Here is a 15,891-nt window from a genome sequence, read left to right as displayed (position 1 = left end):
TAAATCTATGTAGAATTGTATGAATTGTGTGTCTATTCATGAACCGCTTTACAAAGTATTTATACAAGAATGATAAACCCTAAAATAAGCTTGCCGACCAAGCAACAATACAAGTCGGCTTTTCTACGAGTCGGTTTAACGACTAAGGCCTAGAGCCCAATATACAGCCCAATACTCTCCCTCAAGTTGGAGCGTGAGGGTCATGAACGCCCAACTTGAACATAAGATACACGAACTGAACTTTCCCTAACGCCTTAGTCAAGACATCCGCCAATTGCTCCTTAGTACCAACGTGTGCGGTAGTAATCACTCCATCTTTAATGGCATCACGTACCCGGTGACAATCGATCTCAATATGTTTTGTTCGCTCATGGAAGACTGGATTAGAAGCAATATAGAGGGCGGCCTTACTATCACAAAACAAACGAGCTGGTTTACTTGGCGGGAACCCCAAATCAGTGAAGAGTTGTCGTAACCATATAATCTCACGTGTAGCAATAGACATCGCACGATACTCGGCTTCAGCGGAAGAGTGTGACACCACTTTTTGTTTCTTAGTCTTCCAAGAAATTGGAGATCCACCAAGCAACGTAACATAAGCCGTCAAAGATCGACGAGACAATGGACATGTACCCCAATCGGCATCGCAATAGATCGAGAGTTGCAAATCTGAACTAGAACTTAGTAAAATACCTTGTCCCGCCGTTCCTTTAAGAAATTTCACGACACGTAGAGCAGCCTCCATATGTCGCTCTGGTGGCTTTTGCATGAACTGCGACAAAACGTGAACAGAATAAGAGAGGTCGGGTCGAGTGTTGGTGAGATAGATAAGACGCCCCACGAGTCTTCTATACTGTGCGGGTTCTGGAAGAAAATCACTTGTATCCGAAAGCAAATGATGATTTGGTTCCATTGGTGTAGCAGCTGGTTTCGAACCAAGGAGACCCGTCTCACTCACAATATCCAAAGCGTACTTTCTTTGAGTTAACATAAAACCTTCTTCATTACGAGCAATTTCAATACCAAGAAAGTATTTGAGCTTACCCAAATCCTTCATATAAAAACATTCTCCAAGATATGTTTTAAATTTGCGGATTGCCTCACCATCGTTTCCACAAATAATAAGATCGTCCACATATATTAAAACTCGAATCTCAACACGTCCACGAGAATAAGAAAACAGTGAGTAGTCAGAGTAAGACTGAACAAAGCCGGCCTTAGTGAGTGACGTGGTAAGTTTTTCAAACCAACATCGTGGTGCTTGGCGTAGTCCGTAAAGTGATTTATGCAATCGACAAACTTTATTTGGATCCGGATGAGTAAAACCTTGCGGAAGCTTCATGTATACTTCTTCATGTAGATCACCATGAAGAAAAGCGTTGTGGACGTCCATTTGGTGTACTTCCCAATTATGAGCAGCCACAATACGCAACAACCCTCTCACCGTAGTCATTTTTGCAACAGGTGCAAAAGTTTCATCGAATTCTTTACCTTCAACTTGACGATTTCCAAGCACCACAAGTCTTGCCTTATACCGTTCTATACTTCCATCGGAGTGATACTTGATTTTATAAACCCACATTGTTCCGAGAGCCACTTTCCCCGGAGGTAAATCCACAATACTCCACGTTTTGTTTTCTTCAAGAGCACCAACTTCTTTACCCATAGCATTCGTCCAACGCTTATCTCTAATGGCCTCTTTGTAATTCTTTGGTTCGACTTCAGCACTTACGGTTGCAAGAAAAGCCTTGTGGCGAACCGAAAAACAAGCGTCAGATATATAATCAACAAGAGGATAAAGTGAATTACCTTGGACCGTGTCGAGGGAGTTGCTGACGGAGTTATCGGTGGGAACGTGATGGATCTTGTTTTGTGCTTCTGCATTATACAACACATAATCTCGCAATCGAAAAGATGGCATTTTTATACGTTTGCCTTGACCCAAAGCAGATTCAGGCTGTGTAACACCAACACTACTAGAATTTTCATCTACAGCAACTTCCTCAACTCGCCTAGGCACTAAAACAGGACCTACTTCCAAAATGGCGTTATCAAGATCACCCGGACTAGCATCTTGATCTCGTACTACAACGTCATCACCATGAGTAATTAAATTTGTACCATTAGGAGATTCTGGGGCACTCCCCCTGTTGTTGGTACCACTGCCTTCGTTTTCAACAACACTCCCCCTGTTTTCAATATTTCCCGACACGTCCAAAAACCAGTCTTCATCACACGACTCAATAGCAACACGTCTAGAGTTCTCTGGTGGCGTTTCTTTAGAAAAAGGAAATTCACATTCCTTGAAGACTACATCACGAGAAACAAAGAATTTATTTGTTTCCAAGTCATATAATTGCCAACCTTTTTTTCCGAAAGGATAACCCACGAAAACACACTTCCTACTACGTGACACAAACTTATCCTTGTCCCGTATTTGTTTATGAGCATAACACAATGATCCAAACACCCGCAACTCATCATACGTAGGTTGTTTACCAAACAACACCTCACTAGGACTCTTTCCTTGAAGAATTTTTGTTGGCGTCAAGTTAATTACATGAGCTGCTGTTAGAACCGCTTCTCCCCAAAATTTTGTAGGCATGCTTGCTTGAAATAACAGTGATCTAGCAACGTTCAAGAGATGTCTATGTTTTCTCTCTACTCTCCCATTTTGTTGTGGTGTTCCTATACAAGTAGTCTGATGCACAATTCCCTTTTCACGAAAAAAAAGTAGACAAACACATAAACTCTGTTCCATTGTCACTTCTCACCATCTTAACCGTCTTTCCAAATTGTTTTTCAGAATATGCACAAAAATTTTGAAGAACACTCTTCACCTCTAATTTTTCAAGTAACAAAAACGTCCAAACGGCACGAGAAAAATCATCCAAGATGGTCAAAAAATACGCGGCTCCATTAGAGGCTTTGATACGATATGGACCCCAAACATCAACGTGGATTAAAGAAAAACACTCGCTTGATTTATTAATACTATCATAAAATATCTCTCTAGTTTGCTTAGCCCGAAAACACGTGTCACAATGACTTGGACTAGCCGAAATAGAAACACCAGAAAACAAAGGTAAAGACGACAAAACTGAAAATGCGGGATGACCCAACCGCTGATGCCACAACACTTCATCAACTTTCCGAACTGTGTTTACTCGAGCAGCCTTGACATCCGTAAAATATTAGACCCCATCACTTTCTTTCCCGGCTCCAATCAGCGTCCTCGAAAACCGGTCCTGCAAAACACATACCGTATCGGTAAAAATTGCAAAGCAATTAGATTGTTTCAAAAGCTTCGAAACAGATACCAAAGAACAATTTAAATCAGGCACATATAAAACATCATGCAAGCTTATACGATCTGATAAACGGAACACGCCCGTTTGTCTTGACAACGTCGTACTACCATCTGCAAAACCAATCGTACAAGGGGAAGAATTCTTGAGATTTACAAGAACCGACAAATTTCCCGTCATGTGATGTGAAGCCCCTGTATCAAGGATCACATCTCCATATATCTTACCAATGAGCTTATCAGAACCACCATTTGATTTTTCTTTCAGCATTTGAGAGAGCGCTTGCAACATTTGTTCTGGAGTGAGCTCCGGAGACGTCGCAACATTTGGATTCTGACTTGTTGCATACGCAACATTCACTTGTCCTCTTCCTCTCCCGCCGGAGTAACCACCACGACCGCCTCCTCTGAAAGAACCACGTCCACCTCTGCCTCCTCTCTCAGAGAACCACTCGGGATAACCCACAATCTGCCAACATGTGCTCTTCTCATGACCGGACCTTCCACAATTGGAGCAAGCTCGATCACGGGTTCTGTTTCCACCTCCAGTCTGTGATGACTGAATCCCGAAACCACCTCCATCACGGCGAGCTGCACTTGACTCTCCGGTCTCCCGTCGAGTCAAAAACCCAACTACATCTTGCTGATGTTCACGAACTTTTGCAGAATTCAACCTATCTTCCTCCCGAATGATTTTGTTGTAAACTTTTCCAAGATCTGGCAGCACATCCGCCTCAATGATCGCAGTCACCACATGCCCAAATCGAGACTCGTCCAAACCCATCACAAATTGATGAACTCTTTCATCTTCTCTCTCCTTCTCATAGGCTACAGCCGCATCACAAGTACAAGCTGGTGGTGGCTTGTAAGTTTGTAGCTCTTCCCACATCTTCGCCAAACGACCATAGTAATCAATCACCGCTTGTCCCTCTTGCCTACACGAGGCCAACTTAGCCATCGACTGATGCACACGAACTTTGTTTCCAACAGAGAAACGCTCCTTGAGATTTTCCCACAACTTGTGAGCATCGGTGATAAAAGTCACTGTCGACCTCACACGCGGCTCGATCGACGTCCTCAACCACCCAACAATCATTGAATTCACGCTTAGCCACGACTCCAAGTCAGCATCTCCTTCAGACGGCTTCTTCAAGGACCTGTCAATGAAACCTACCTTCCTCTTGGCTTGCAGAGCATTCAACATCTCTGTAGCCCACTCGTTGTAATTATCACCCTTCAGCTGCACCGACGTGATCATCGCCCCTGGATTATCAGAGGAGAAGATCGAGTAGGGGGACATGGCAACTTTCTCTCCGGACACGCCGGCCACAACCATCTTCTTCTTCTCGTCGTCTCCCATCTCACGAATCAAGAGAAAAACACAAACAGAAGAAGAAAAGAGCTTTGAAAAGCAAAACTTTTAAAGCAAAGAAAATTTAGAAACTTAGATCGATTAGAAGGATCTAGTCTCTGATACCATGTAGAATTGTATGAATTATGTGTCTATTCATGAACCGCTTTACAAAGTATTTATACAAGAATGATAAACCCTAAAATAAGCTTGCCGACCAAGCAACAGTACAAGTCGGCTTTTCTACGAGTCGGTTTAACGACTAAGGCCTAGAGCCCAATATACAGCCCAATAATCTACATGGTGATACAATGACAATACTATAAGTCTATAACAAATCACTAATTTACATGTGATATATATTACATTGTCACCTTGAAATTTTAGTTTTGAGTTTTATATATTGATATTGTCTGATTCTTTAACAAAAATGGTTTGAAAATATCAATATACAATTTTTGATTTCTGTATACTTGTGTAACTAAAATAATATTCAAATTTTATAGATGATCGAAGCTCTTAAGTTGATATATATATATATATATATATATATATATATATATATATACATTTTGAAGTCCATATAAAACATTTTTGAAGTATATTAAATTTTTGAAGTGATCCTGACCCATTGCTAATGTAAATATTTAAGATTTCAAGTAGGAAATGTTGAATGGATCATGATTAAAGATGGAGAGAAAAGATAGAAATGTATTGATTAAGAAGAGAGATTTCATGAGTAGGCGGCTGTGTGGCTTTATATAGAACAGATTCTAGGTATGATGGGTTACGCACATTACAAGCATTACGTGGGTTACGCACATTACAAGCATTACGTCCTCATTCTCCCTTTACAAAGCGCACACTTTAGCCAGCCTTGATACAGCTCACTAACGGTCTTAGAACTCAAGTAACTGTATTTAACATATAACTATTAATTAGTTCATGTTAAATACCTTCTTGATTAACACTCCCCCTCAAACTTATACTACAATGCTAATTGTGTATAAACTTGGCACTTGCAAGAATAACCTCATTAAAAACCTAAGCTTGGAAAACCACGTGGGACAAAACCAAGCTTAGGGAAAAAGAGTATTATCCCTACAAGTTGGAGAGTCTTTCTCAAGGATGTGTGAGGTCTACAAGACCAAGTTTACCATGGATAAATTGGCAAACTTGGTTACTTGCTGCCTTGGTGAAGATATCGGCCAATTGGTCCGAGCTTTTAGTGTAACAAGGGAGAATGGTACCATCTTCTACCTTCTCTCTTGTCTTGTGGCAGTCGATCTCTATATGCTTCGTTCTCTCGTGAAACACTGAGTTTGTAGCAATATGGATCGCCGCTTGATTGTCACAATGAAAGGTGATTGGAGTCTTCTGCTCGATCCCAAAGTCCTTCAGCAAAGCCTTTAGCCATGTTAACTCGTTTGTGAGTTTCTTCATAGCCCTATACTCTGCTTCAGCACTCGAACAAGAGACCACTTTCTGCTTCTTCGACTTCCAAGTCACAAGATTCCCACCAATGAATGTACAAAAGCCAGTTGTTGATTGTCTTGTGTTGCGATCGCCATTGTAATCTGCATCACAATATCTAACAATTTCTGTGCTAGAGTTTCTTCCCATCCATATGCCTTTGCCAGGACTTCCTTTGATGTATCTCAGAATTCTCTCCACCAAGCTCCAATGATAAACAGTGGGCTCTTTCATGTGTTGAGCTACCTGATTCATAGCAAAAGACAAGTCCGGTCGAGTATATGTCAAGTATATAAGCTTACCAACGAGTCTTCGGTATTGTTCTGGGCAATGGTAAGGAGTGTCATCTTTCTCCCCCTTTCGATTGACCTTGTAACCTTGCTCCAATGGTGTATCAACTGGTTTAGCTCCAAGCTTCCCTATAAGTTTTAGAAGATCAAGAGCATATTTCCTTTGTGAGAGAAACAGTCCCTCCTTGGATCTACACACCTCGATCCCTAAGAAATACTTTAACACACCCAAATCTTTAATATCAAAAGCCAAGTGTAAAGAAGACTTAATAGCTTGGATACTTTCTTTGTTACTGCCCGAGATAATCAAGTCATCAACATAGATCAACACTACTACGATTCCTTGATTATCTTGTTTAGTAAACAAAGTGTGATCCGAATGTGACCTTTTGAAGCCTTCTCTAAGCAAGGTTGAACTCAACTTGTGGTACCAAGCTCTTGGGGATTTTTTGAGGCCATATATAGCTTTTCGAAGTCTTAAAACCTTTCCCGGAGCCACTATGTCTTCTAAACCCGGAGGAGGTGTCATATAAACTTCTTCTTTCAACTCCCCCTGAAGGAAAGCATTCTTGACGTCCATTTGCCACAATTCCCAATCCAAGTTCACAGCCAAAGATAGAACAACTTTTACGGTGTGTTGCTTAGCTACCGGAGCAAAAGTTTCCCTATAATCCTCTCCATAGGTTTGAGTGAATCCTCTTGCAACCAATCTAGCCTTGTGTCTTTCAATTTCACCATTACTCTTATACTTTATGGTGAAAACCCACTTTGAGCTAACACATCTCTTCCCTTGTGGAAGTTCTTCTTCATCCCATGTATGATTCCGAATCATAGCTTGTACTTCATCATCCACAGCATTAGTCCATTCCTTTCTTTCCTTGGCTTCCTCATAGCTTTGTGGGATGAATTCCACATCTAGCTTACTAAGAAAAGCTTTATGTTCCTCGGGAAGAAGGTCAATCGAACATGTCGCTTGAATGGGGTGAGCAACAGCTTGACAATTGAAGAGAACCTTAGGCTTCTTTGCCCTTTTACTTCGTCTTGGGTTTTGTAACGTGTAGACCGGTTCATTTGTTGTTTGAGGAATTGAGTTAGTCTCTTCTTCGCTTGATGATCTAATGACTTCATCTTCACTTAGTGGACCGATCTCTTCTTCACTAGATTCTTCCTCTACAACATTCTCATGGTTACCATGCGACGACTCTATTGGTGTTTCAACTTCACTTTCTTGAGTCCCACTTGTAACTTCGCCTGGTATCTCTTCCGTAGTGTCTTGAGGTATGTTAACATTATCCAAATGCTCAAGAATGTGTTTAAGACTCTTTGCTCTATCCGAAGTTGAGTTAGGTAGGTCCTTTACACTCTCCCAATTCTTTTCTCCGAAATACGCCTTGTCTTCCATGAATTTCACATCTCTAGATACATAGTATCTATTGTTGGTTGGATCAAAGCATTTGTAGCCTCTTTGAGTAGTGGAGTATCCGATGAACACGCACTTGGTACTCTTGGGCTCTAGCTTATTCCTTAAGTCACCTGGAATGAATACAAAACAAACACAACCAAACACTCTCAAGTGCTCAATGTTAGGGTTTTGGTTATTCAATACTTGAAAAGGTGATTGATCATTATGAACTCTAGTTGGAATTCTATTAATAAGATAACAAGCGGTCATAACCGCATCACCCCAAAACCTCTTAGGCATATGCTTATGAAATAACATTGCTCGTGAGACCTCCATGAGGTGTCTATTCTTCCTTTCCGCAACACCATTTTGTTGAGGGTTGTATGGGCAGCTTGTTTGGTGTAAGATCCCACACTTTTCCAAATGGGCTTTGAGCTTGGTGCTCGTATATTCACCTCCATTATCTGTTCTAAGAATTTTGATCTTTGCATCAAAGTGATTAGTCACATAGTTTTGGAAGTTTAGAAATGCATCATAAACTCTGTCCTTAGATGGAAGCAAAGTTACCCAAGTATACTTAGATCTCATCTATGAATGTCACAAAGTATTTATGATTATCTCTAGATGCACAAGGTGAGGTCCAAACATCCGAATGCACAAGATCAAAACACTTCTCATAAATAGCATTAGACTTAGGGAAAACCGTTTTGCAATGTTTACCTAAGATGCATGCTTCACAATGAGAACAATCATAAGATAAACCGGGTAATAACAAGTTCAAAGCTCTAGAGTGTGGATGGCCAAGTCTATCATGCCACAATACAACTGAAGTCTTAACATTATTTGCAGAAATAGAAGAGTTTAAAGAAGTGTCTTCAAGAACATAGAGATCATCCTTGGTGCCTCCTTGTCCAAACACAGTACCGCTCTCAATATCCTGCAACTTAACATCATTAGGACTAAAGATAGCAAGACAATTTAAGTCCTTAGTTGTTTTCTTGACCGAGAGCAAGTTAGAAGTGAACTTAGGCATATAGAAAGCACTAGACTTCTTGTTAAACAAGGTTATGCAACCTATTCCTTCTATTGGAACATTATGACCATTTGCAACCTTAACATTCCCTAGTGCCGGTTTAACATTCTCTAATAACCTAGGATTACTTATCATATGATGAGAAGCTCCGGAGTCTAACACTAATGAATCTGAATCATGAGAGTTAGAGGTAAAGAGAGAGATACCGCCGGGATGCATTTTGGATGCTATGGATTGAAGAAGAGCTTCAAGATCGGCCTTGTTCATGGTGATGGTTTCTTGAGCTTGAGAGGTAGAAGTGGTACATCCCTTGTCTTGAGCAGTAGCTCGCATTGCTTTCTCTTGATGTCCATATTGCACAATGGCCCTCTCTTCATTATCAAGTAGTCCTCTTTCACTTGTGTTTGCTACATTAGCTCTCGGCTTGGAGTTCTTGAACTTTTCCGGCTTCAAGTGAGGGTGTAGGATCCAACACTTGTCTTTGAGGTGACCCTTCTTCTTGCAATGATCACAAAACCAAGTCTTTTTATCATCTTGTTTCACCATCCCGACCTTGTTTGCCGTTGGAAGACTCTCTCCTTTGCTACCAAATAGACCTTGCGAACCATACTCCCTTTGTATCTTTGCACACACTTGTTCTAAGGTAGGGATCTTGTCATCTCTCAAGATGTGTTGGATCACATCCGTGTAGCTTGAATTAAGAGTCAACATCAACTCAAAGACAAGATCTTGTTCCCTACGCTCCTTAAGTGTCTTTGCATCCGTAGTGAATGGCCTTAGCATCTCTAATTCAGCAACAAGCGATCTATACTTCCCAAAGTGAGCATTAAAGTCGCTATCTTCTTGACTTAGTTCCCCTAGAGCCTTCTTAATCTCATAGATCCGAGTCAAATTTGATTCATTACCAAACACATTCGCGAGAGTATCCCAAAGCTCCTTGGATGTCTCACAATACGAATACCCTTCTAAGATAGAAGTTTCAAGGGAGCAATGCAAAGCACTAAGGACATTCAAGTCATCTTGCTTCCATGTGTCTTTGTCAATGCTTTCATCCAAATTCTTCAAGTCTTCAAAGGTTGATTCAATGTGCTTTGTGAGCCTCCTACTGCCGAGCACATTAGTAGTTGTCCTCTTCCACAAGAGGTAGTTGTTCCCGTTTATAATCACGGAGAACTTCAACTTCAAATCCTTGTAAGTATCACTCATTGTACAAACCAATTTAATAACCAGTCCAACGTAACCAACGTAATCCCACAACGGGACTTCCAACAAAAATCTCCACCGTTCAAATCTTAGATAAACGGGTCAGGAACAACACTGCAAAATTTCAGCTCAAACCGAGAAGAACTCACCGTTAGATCTTCCAAAGACTCACGACAACTGCTGCAGAAAAATCTGGAAATTTCAGATACGACCAGCCACGATAAAACTCATATTTCTCCTAAACCAACCGTTGAAACACGATCTCCACCGTTGAATCTCAAGACCACTGAGTCATGAAGCTACCTTCCAAAAATCAGCCAAATCGGAGCTCGTTTGAGTGTCCAAACGATTAACAAAATCAAAAGACGCTCAAGAAAGAAGAATAAGAGAGAAAGCAAGATTAGAAACTAGAACCAAAGCTCTGATACCATGTAAATATTTAAGATTTCAAGTATGAAATGTTGAATGGATCATGATTAAAGATGGAGAGAAAAGATAGAAATGTATTGATTAAGAAGAGAGATTTCATGAGTAGGCGGCTGTGTGGCTTTATATAGAACAGATTCTAGGTATGATGGGTTACGCACATTACGTGGGTTACACACATTACAAGCATTACGTCCTCATTCTCCCTTTACAAAGCGCACACTTTAGCCAGCCTTGATACAGCTCACTAACGGTCTTAGAACTCAAGTAACTGTATTTAACATATAACTATTAATTAGTTCATGTTAAATACCTTCTTGATTAACAGCTAATACTTATAAAGAATAGTTCTTAATGACAAGAAAAATATTACATATATTACAGATATCAATAAAAGAAATTCGATCATTTCCGAATCCATTTTCAAAATTATTGTTTACTGATAAATCAATAAAAATGTGCCAAAACGTAAATGGCATCGTTGGAAAAGAACAAACGAATTGAGTCGTCAAGCTCCGGGTTATGTTATCTAGTAATACTATAGCTTGAAAATAAAGCTAGGAGCATTAGTACTTTGTTATGTCGCATGAGATTTTTTCTTTGGTGGACGAGTTGTAAAGATGTGAAGAGGGATAAAATGGAAAATAAAAGTAAACACAACAAGAATTTATTGTTATTTATTTGGTAATAATGTAGCTTGATAAGAATGCAAGGCACAATTGTATATTTGTATTTGTTGTGATACATGGACCTTACTTTTCAATGGAAAAAGTCACACGACGAAAAATCCTCAAAGCGAAAGATAGCGGGTTTTCGTGCTTGGTTGAAGTTGCGATCGTAGTGCTGTCTTGGTTCAATGGGATCGTATGATGGGGTATTGAGTACGACCGCTTCTTTTGATGCTAGGCCTTTGGTGAATTATGTTTTTTGGCCAAAATGACTTGTTCTTCTTCGAATTCGATATATCGCGAATCTCGGTGCAGTGTATATTAATTTTCGGTATATAATATAATAAAATAATAGTATATTATTCTAAGGTGTCATGTCACCAAAAAAAAAAAAAGGAAAAGACTCGTCTAGGTCATTTAAAAAAAAAAAAAGGAAAACAAGATGTAGAAAATAAGAAGAAAGTTCTCTGTTGTAGCTTAAAAATAACGCAACTAAGGTGCATTAGGGTTTAATAGAGTATAAATAGTTGGTAATTTGGGGGAAGTGAGCACAGAGAGAAATCAGAATCCCTAAGCGAGAGAAAAATCATGTCATCGTCAGAGAATGGCAAGGTGATCATGGTCAATGATTTTGTAAGGTTGTCGAATGAGTTTTTTGGGGATGGTTGGGAACCGACTCGGGAGATGTTGGCCAGCAGCGCGAAAGAAGCTCTGAATGAAATCGCCGGCGATGATTGGGAACTCCGTCATCGTTGCATCAATAGAGCTTTGGCTAACTTGAGGGTTGTACACGAGTATAGGAAGCAGATCAACCGTAACAAAAAGGCTGCTGAGGAAGCAGCTAGCGGAGTTACCTCATCGAACTCGGTAAGTTCTGTTGTTTCCTTTAAATCTGTTTTAATTTGCAGCAAAAACTAATTAAGGGAATTTTGGTACTAGTTAAAGTGTTGAATTGGTTTTATTCTCTAATCAGGCTACCACTAATGAGGTGAAGATTACTACGGCCTGACTCATGTGAGCTTCGAAAACATTATGTGAAGACTAAAGACTACTACGGCCTGACTTAGGTTTTGCTTTTTTTTTTTCCAAGTGGAAGACATTATCTATCTTTTGAATTGTTTTTTTCAGAAATTTTTTTAATCTCTAATAGATAGTGTAAACAATTCCGAAACTCATTTAATTCAATAATGAGTTAATTAATTGCCTCATTTGATTTGGTTCCCTTTATGAACTGAAACTAAACCGAGTAAACTCTAGCATCCTTGTAATTGTCTGATCTCACCATAATCTACAAGCATTCAAGCAATTTTTCAATGCTACATGGACACACAGAAACAAAACAAAAAACAAAGCAAGTCCCTTGAGAATCTCGCTAACCACTGGTTCCTCTCTTTCATTACTCATTTTTTAGTATCCAATTCTCCGATTTTGAGTGTGATTGCAATCTTCATCGACCTCGGTAAGTTTTGTTGTTTCCTTTAAATCCGTTTTGCAGCCAAAAAGTAATTAAATAATTTGTACTAAGGTGAAGACTACTACGGCGTGACTGATCGTGAGCTTTGAGATCGTTATGTGAGACTTAATTAGGGTTTGTTTGTTTTTTTTTTCCCAAGTAGAAGACATTAAATATTTCTCTATCGTTTGATTTAATCTCTAATAGACATTGTGAGACTCCATTTAATTCAATAATGAGTTAATCACCTAGTTTTGTTTAGTTCAAGAGAATAAACTCTGGAATCCTTTTTCATCAATTCTATATGCACAAGATGCATAGCAATCAATCATGAAACCGATCTATGGTAACTTGTTTGTGATCGATCAGTCACAATGAAACGTACGTCTCTGTGTTAAATTATGTATGTGTGCTTGTCACGTGATGGTTTAATATATCCGCGGATTAATCCGGTTAACAAATTGTTTAAATTACAGAACCCTTTCCGGTTCGACAATAACCGAACCGAAAAAACCGGATTTTTTTCTTTCTCCTTATCACCTCTGAGTGGAAGTTGAGTGAGAGCCATTGTAGGAAGAGCTTCGAGAAAGAAGAAGAAGCCATGACTATGGCTCTTGCTTCTTCTAAAGCTTTTTCCTCAATCTTTTATGCTTTAACTCCATTCAATCCATCGAATTATGTGTTAGCTTGCTCTGGTTCGAATCATGTAAACGTCGTTGATCGGAGAAGAAGAATCGTGATCTTCGGTTCGAGTTTGGCGCTCGCGTCGTCTCTGATTGGTTCCAATCAAAAGAGACTTCCGATGGAATCTGCGATCGCATTGGAGCAATTGAAGGAAAAAGAAGATGAGCTTGAGGAAGAAGAAGAGAGAAATGTCAATCTCTTCCAGGTTTTGTTCTAACTTTTCCTTTGAGAAGCTTTGTCTTTTGCTCTCATGGTTAAAAAAACAATTCCGATTTTGTTTTTTGTAGAAAACTTCTCCGTCTGTTGTCTACATAGAAGCCATTGAGCTGCCCAAAACGTCTTCTGGTGAATTTAGTGATGAGGAAAATGCAAAGATCGAAGGGACAGGTTCAGGCTTCGTTTGGGATAAGCTTGGTCACATTGTAGGCAAAACCTTTCTTTCTGTTATGTTTATGTGTTCTGAATCCTGGAAAAAGTGAAAGCTTGTTTCTTTGTGCAATGTAGGTGACAAATTATCATGTCATTGCCAAGTTAGCTACAGATCAATTTGGATTACAACGTTGTAAGGTCTCCATCTTCTTTAATCCAATAGTAGTTTAAAATCACAAAGCCAAGTCAAGTAACTTTAGAGCAATCACAGTTTGGTTGTTTGTGTAGGTTTCTCTAGTTGATGCTACGGGAACAAGATTTAGCAAGCAAGGGAAAATTGTGGGTCTTGATCCAGATAATGATCTAGCTGTGTTGAAGGTATATCTAAGAGACTAAGACAATGATGTTAAACATATTTTCAAACCATTTGAGCAATACTTGTTTAGTCTAGTGTTATATATATGCAGATTGAAACCGAGGGTCGCGAATTAAAACCTGTTGTTCTCGGTACCTCCAATGATCTACGCGTAGGTCAAAGTTGCTTTGCGATCGGGAATCCGTATGGATATGAAAACACATTGACAATTGGGGTAAGAGTGATAAGATCCTGAGTTTTGTGTTCATATATACGCTAAAGTCTAAACATTTCACTTGAAAATGGATTGTTATCATGGGGGCTTTGTAGGTAGTGAGTGGATTGGGAAGAGAGATACCTTCACCTAATGGTAAGAGTATTCGAGAAGCTATACAAACCGATGCTGATATTAACTCAGGTAATTCACAAACACATCTATCAATTCTCTCCTCCCATTCAGTTTTATGAAAATCGCTGTTTTTTCCGTCATGTAATATAGGCAATTCAGGAGGGCCGTTGCTTGATTCTTATGGCCATACCATAGGCGTGAACACTGCCACATTCACCCGAAAAGGTGAAATGTGATCTTTTACCAAATCTAAGAACATAACCATTACTCTATTCTTTGATTCTCTGTTTTTTCCAACACAAATAAGATACTGAAGAGATAACTTCTTGTGTTGCAGGGAGTGGTATGTCTTCCGGTGTGAACTTTGCTATTCCCATAAACACCGCAGTTCGAACAGTACCCTACCTCATTGTGTATGGAACAGCTTACAGAGACAGATTCTGAGAAAAACAAACATCTTCTTTGCAAATTTTCTATTATTTGTTGATAATACAATTTGAAAAGTTTCAGACTTTTGGCTCTCTAAATGTAAATACAAAAATTCCAATGTATGTATACATATTTCTTCACGAAAACATGTGAATCATTAATCATACAAGGACATGGAATGAAGTTTTGATTTTGGGCATAATGAAGAGACTAAATCCATGATAAGACCTATTGATGAAACTTGGAAAGATTCTCTCATGAAGTCTTAAAAGAGGCACTACTCTTTCAGCTGAATCAATGAAAGCTGTTCCTCGATAGAACAATCGACATGGCAAGATGTCCTGCAAGAGGAAGGGATTAGGATCATACCAAGACAACGCTGTTCAGTAGGCGAAGGAGACGATTTTCTTATGCTGCGATACTCGACAGTGTCCTGAAGAATGATGTTTCCTTGTTTGTCTATGCAATGGAAATTTCCAAGGAAGAATCTCCCGTCTTTGATTCCCACAAGCATCTGGCGGAACAAGAGCTTCCTCACTCGAGATATCGGATCTAAATCCGACCCTTGAGAGGTTGATGCAACAAGGGTTGAGCTTCTCTCTGCAGCTTGTTCCATTCCAACAACAAGCTTCTTATTCTTGTATATGCTTTACACCAGAAACAAGCTTAAACATCAATAACACAACTTTGAATCTTCTTATAGATACAATAACTAAAGTTCAAAACTTCTTGAAAACGATTCTCTGAAACTCTAGGATACATCTGGTTCTTGGCTCAATAATTCAAACAGGGAAAATTACGGAATCTAAACGTCTATAAACTTAACACATATGAACCAAAATCCAACTAATTTTCCAAGGAGAAATCCTAGTTTCACAACTTCGAATCTAGCGATGCAAACAGAAGTGGGAAAAAAAAAAAGATTTGAAATTCAAAACGAAACTGTGGGTACCCGAAAATTCTCAATGCAGTACACAAGTATGAGTTGTGTATAGAGATCAAACCTTAGGGTTTTCTTCAGTTTCGATTACAGAGTTTTGCTTTTTTGTTAAAACATAGAGAAGAAGCTCAAAAACAAAAACAAAAGGCTTGTATACAT

The 15,891-nt window shown here is 39.4% G+C and overlaps 3 protein-coding genes across 4 annotated transcripts; 2 read left to right on the top strand and 1 right to left on the bottom strand.

Moving 5' to 3' along the window:
• Positions 1-11,286: 11,286 nt before the first annotated feature.
• Positions 11,287-12,361, top strand: LOC9306122. Its single transcript, XM_002870005.2, has 2 exons — positions 11,287-12,020; positions 12,127-12,361. Exons 1-2 carry the CDS (start codon positions 11,742-11,744, stop codon positions 12,160-12,162), a joined length of 315 nt encoding a protein of 104 aa, XP_002870051.1. The 5' UTR covers positions 11,287-11,741; the 3' UTR covers positions 12,163-12,361.
• A 701-nt stretch (positions 12,362-13,062) lies between these two features.
• LOC9304073 (protease Do-like 5, chloroplastic) lies at positions 13,063-14,938 on the top strand. Its single transcript, XM_002870004.2, has 8 exons — positions 13,063-13,495; positions 13,578-13,712; positions 13,795-13,857; positions 13,948-14,037; positions 14,127-14,249; positions 14,345-14,432; positions 14,514-14,588; positions 14,701-14,938. Exons 1-8 carry the CDS (start codon positions 13,208-13,210, stop codon positions 14,805-14,807), a joined length of 969 nt encoding a protein of 322 aa, XP_002870050.2. The 5' UTR covers positions 13,063-13,207; the 3' UTR covers positions 14,808-14,938.
• On the bottom strand, positions 14,859-15,874 carry LOC9306121. Of its 2 annotated transcripts, none has more exons than XM_002867954.2 (2): positions 15,797-15,874; positions 14,859-15,439 (listed from the first exon to the last, which is right to left on the bottom strand). In XM_002867954.2, exon 2 carries the CDS (start codon positions 15,406-15,408, stop codon positions 15,070-15,072), a length of 339 nt encoding a protein of 112 aa, XP_002868000.1. In that variant the 5' UTR covers positions 15,409-15,439; positions 15,797-15,874; the 3' UTR covers positions 14,859-15,069. The 2 variants fall into 2 exon arrangements, with proteins under 2 accessions (XP_002868000.1, XP_020874811.1); XM_021019152.1 differs by having other exon boundaries at positions 15,745-15,834.
• Positions 15,875-15,891: the final 17 nt, after the last annotated feature.

The sequence above is a fragment of the Arabidopsis lyrata genome (assembly GCF_000004255.2).
Source record: "Arabidopsis lyrata subsp. lyrata unplaced genomic scaffold ARALYscaffold_7, whole genome shotgun sequence".
NCBI lineage: Eukaryota > Viridiplantae > Streptophyta > Magnoliopsida > Brassicales > Brassicaceae > Arabidopsis > Arabidopsis lyrata.
Note: the sequence above shows the minus strand (reverse complement) of the source record. Positions and strands in the feature narration are given on the sequence as shown.

Bases quoted from the DNA above. Each gene is read 5' to 3' on its own strand.
- LOC9306122 (XM_002870005.2), top strand. From the start codon at position 11,742: ATGTCATCGTCAGAGAATGGCAAGGTGATCATGGTCAATGATTTTGTA. The intron at 12,021-12,126 runs GTAAGTTCTGTT...TTCTCTAATCAG, and splicing joins GAGTTACCTCATCGAACTCG to GCTACCACTAATGAGGTGAA.
- LOC9304073 (XM_002870004.2), top strand. From the start codon at position 13,208: ATGACTATGGCTCTTGCTTCTTCTAAAGCTTTTTCCTCAATCTTTTAT. The intron at 13,496-13,577 runs GTTTTGTTCTAA...TGTTTTTTGTAG, and splicing joins GAAATGTCAATCTCTTCCAG to AAAACTTCTCCGTCTGTTGT. The intron at 14,589-14,700 runs GTGAAATGTGAT...CTTGTGTTGCAG, and splicing joins TGCCACATTCACCCGAAAAG to GGAGTGGTATGTCTTCCGGT.
- LOC9306121 (XM_002867954.2), bottom strand. From the start codon at position 15,408: ATGGAACAAGCTGCAGAGAGAAGCTCAACCCTTGTTGCATCAACCTCT.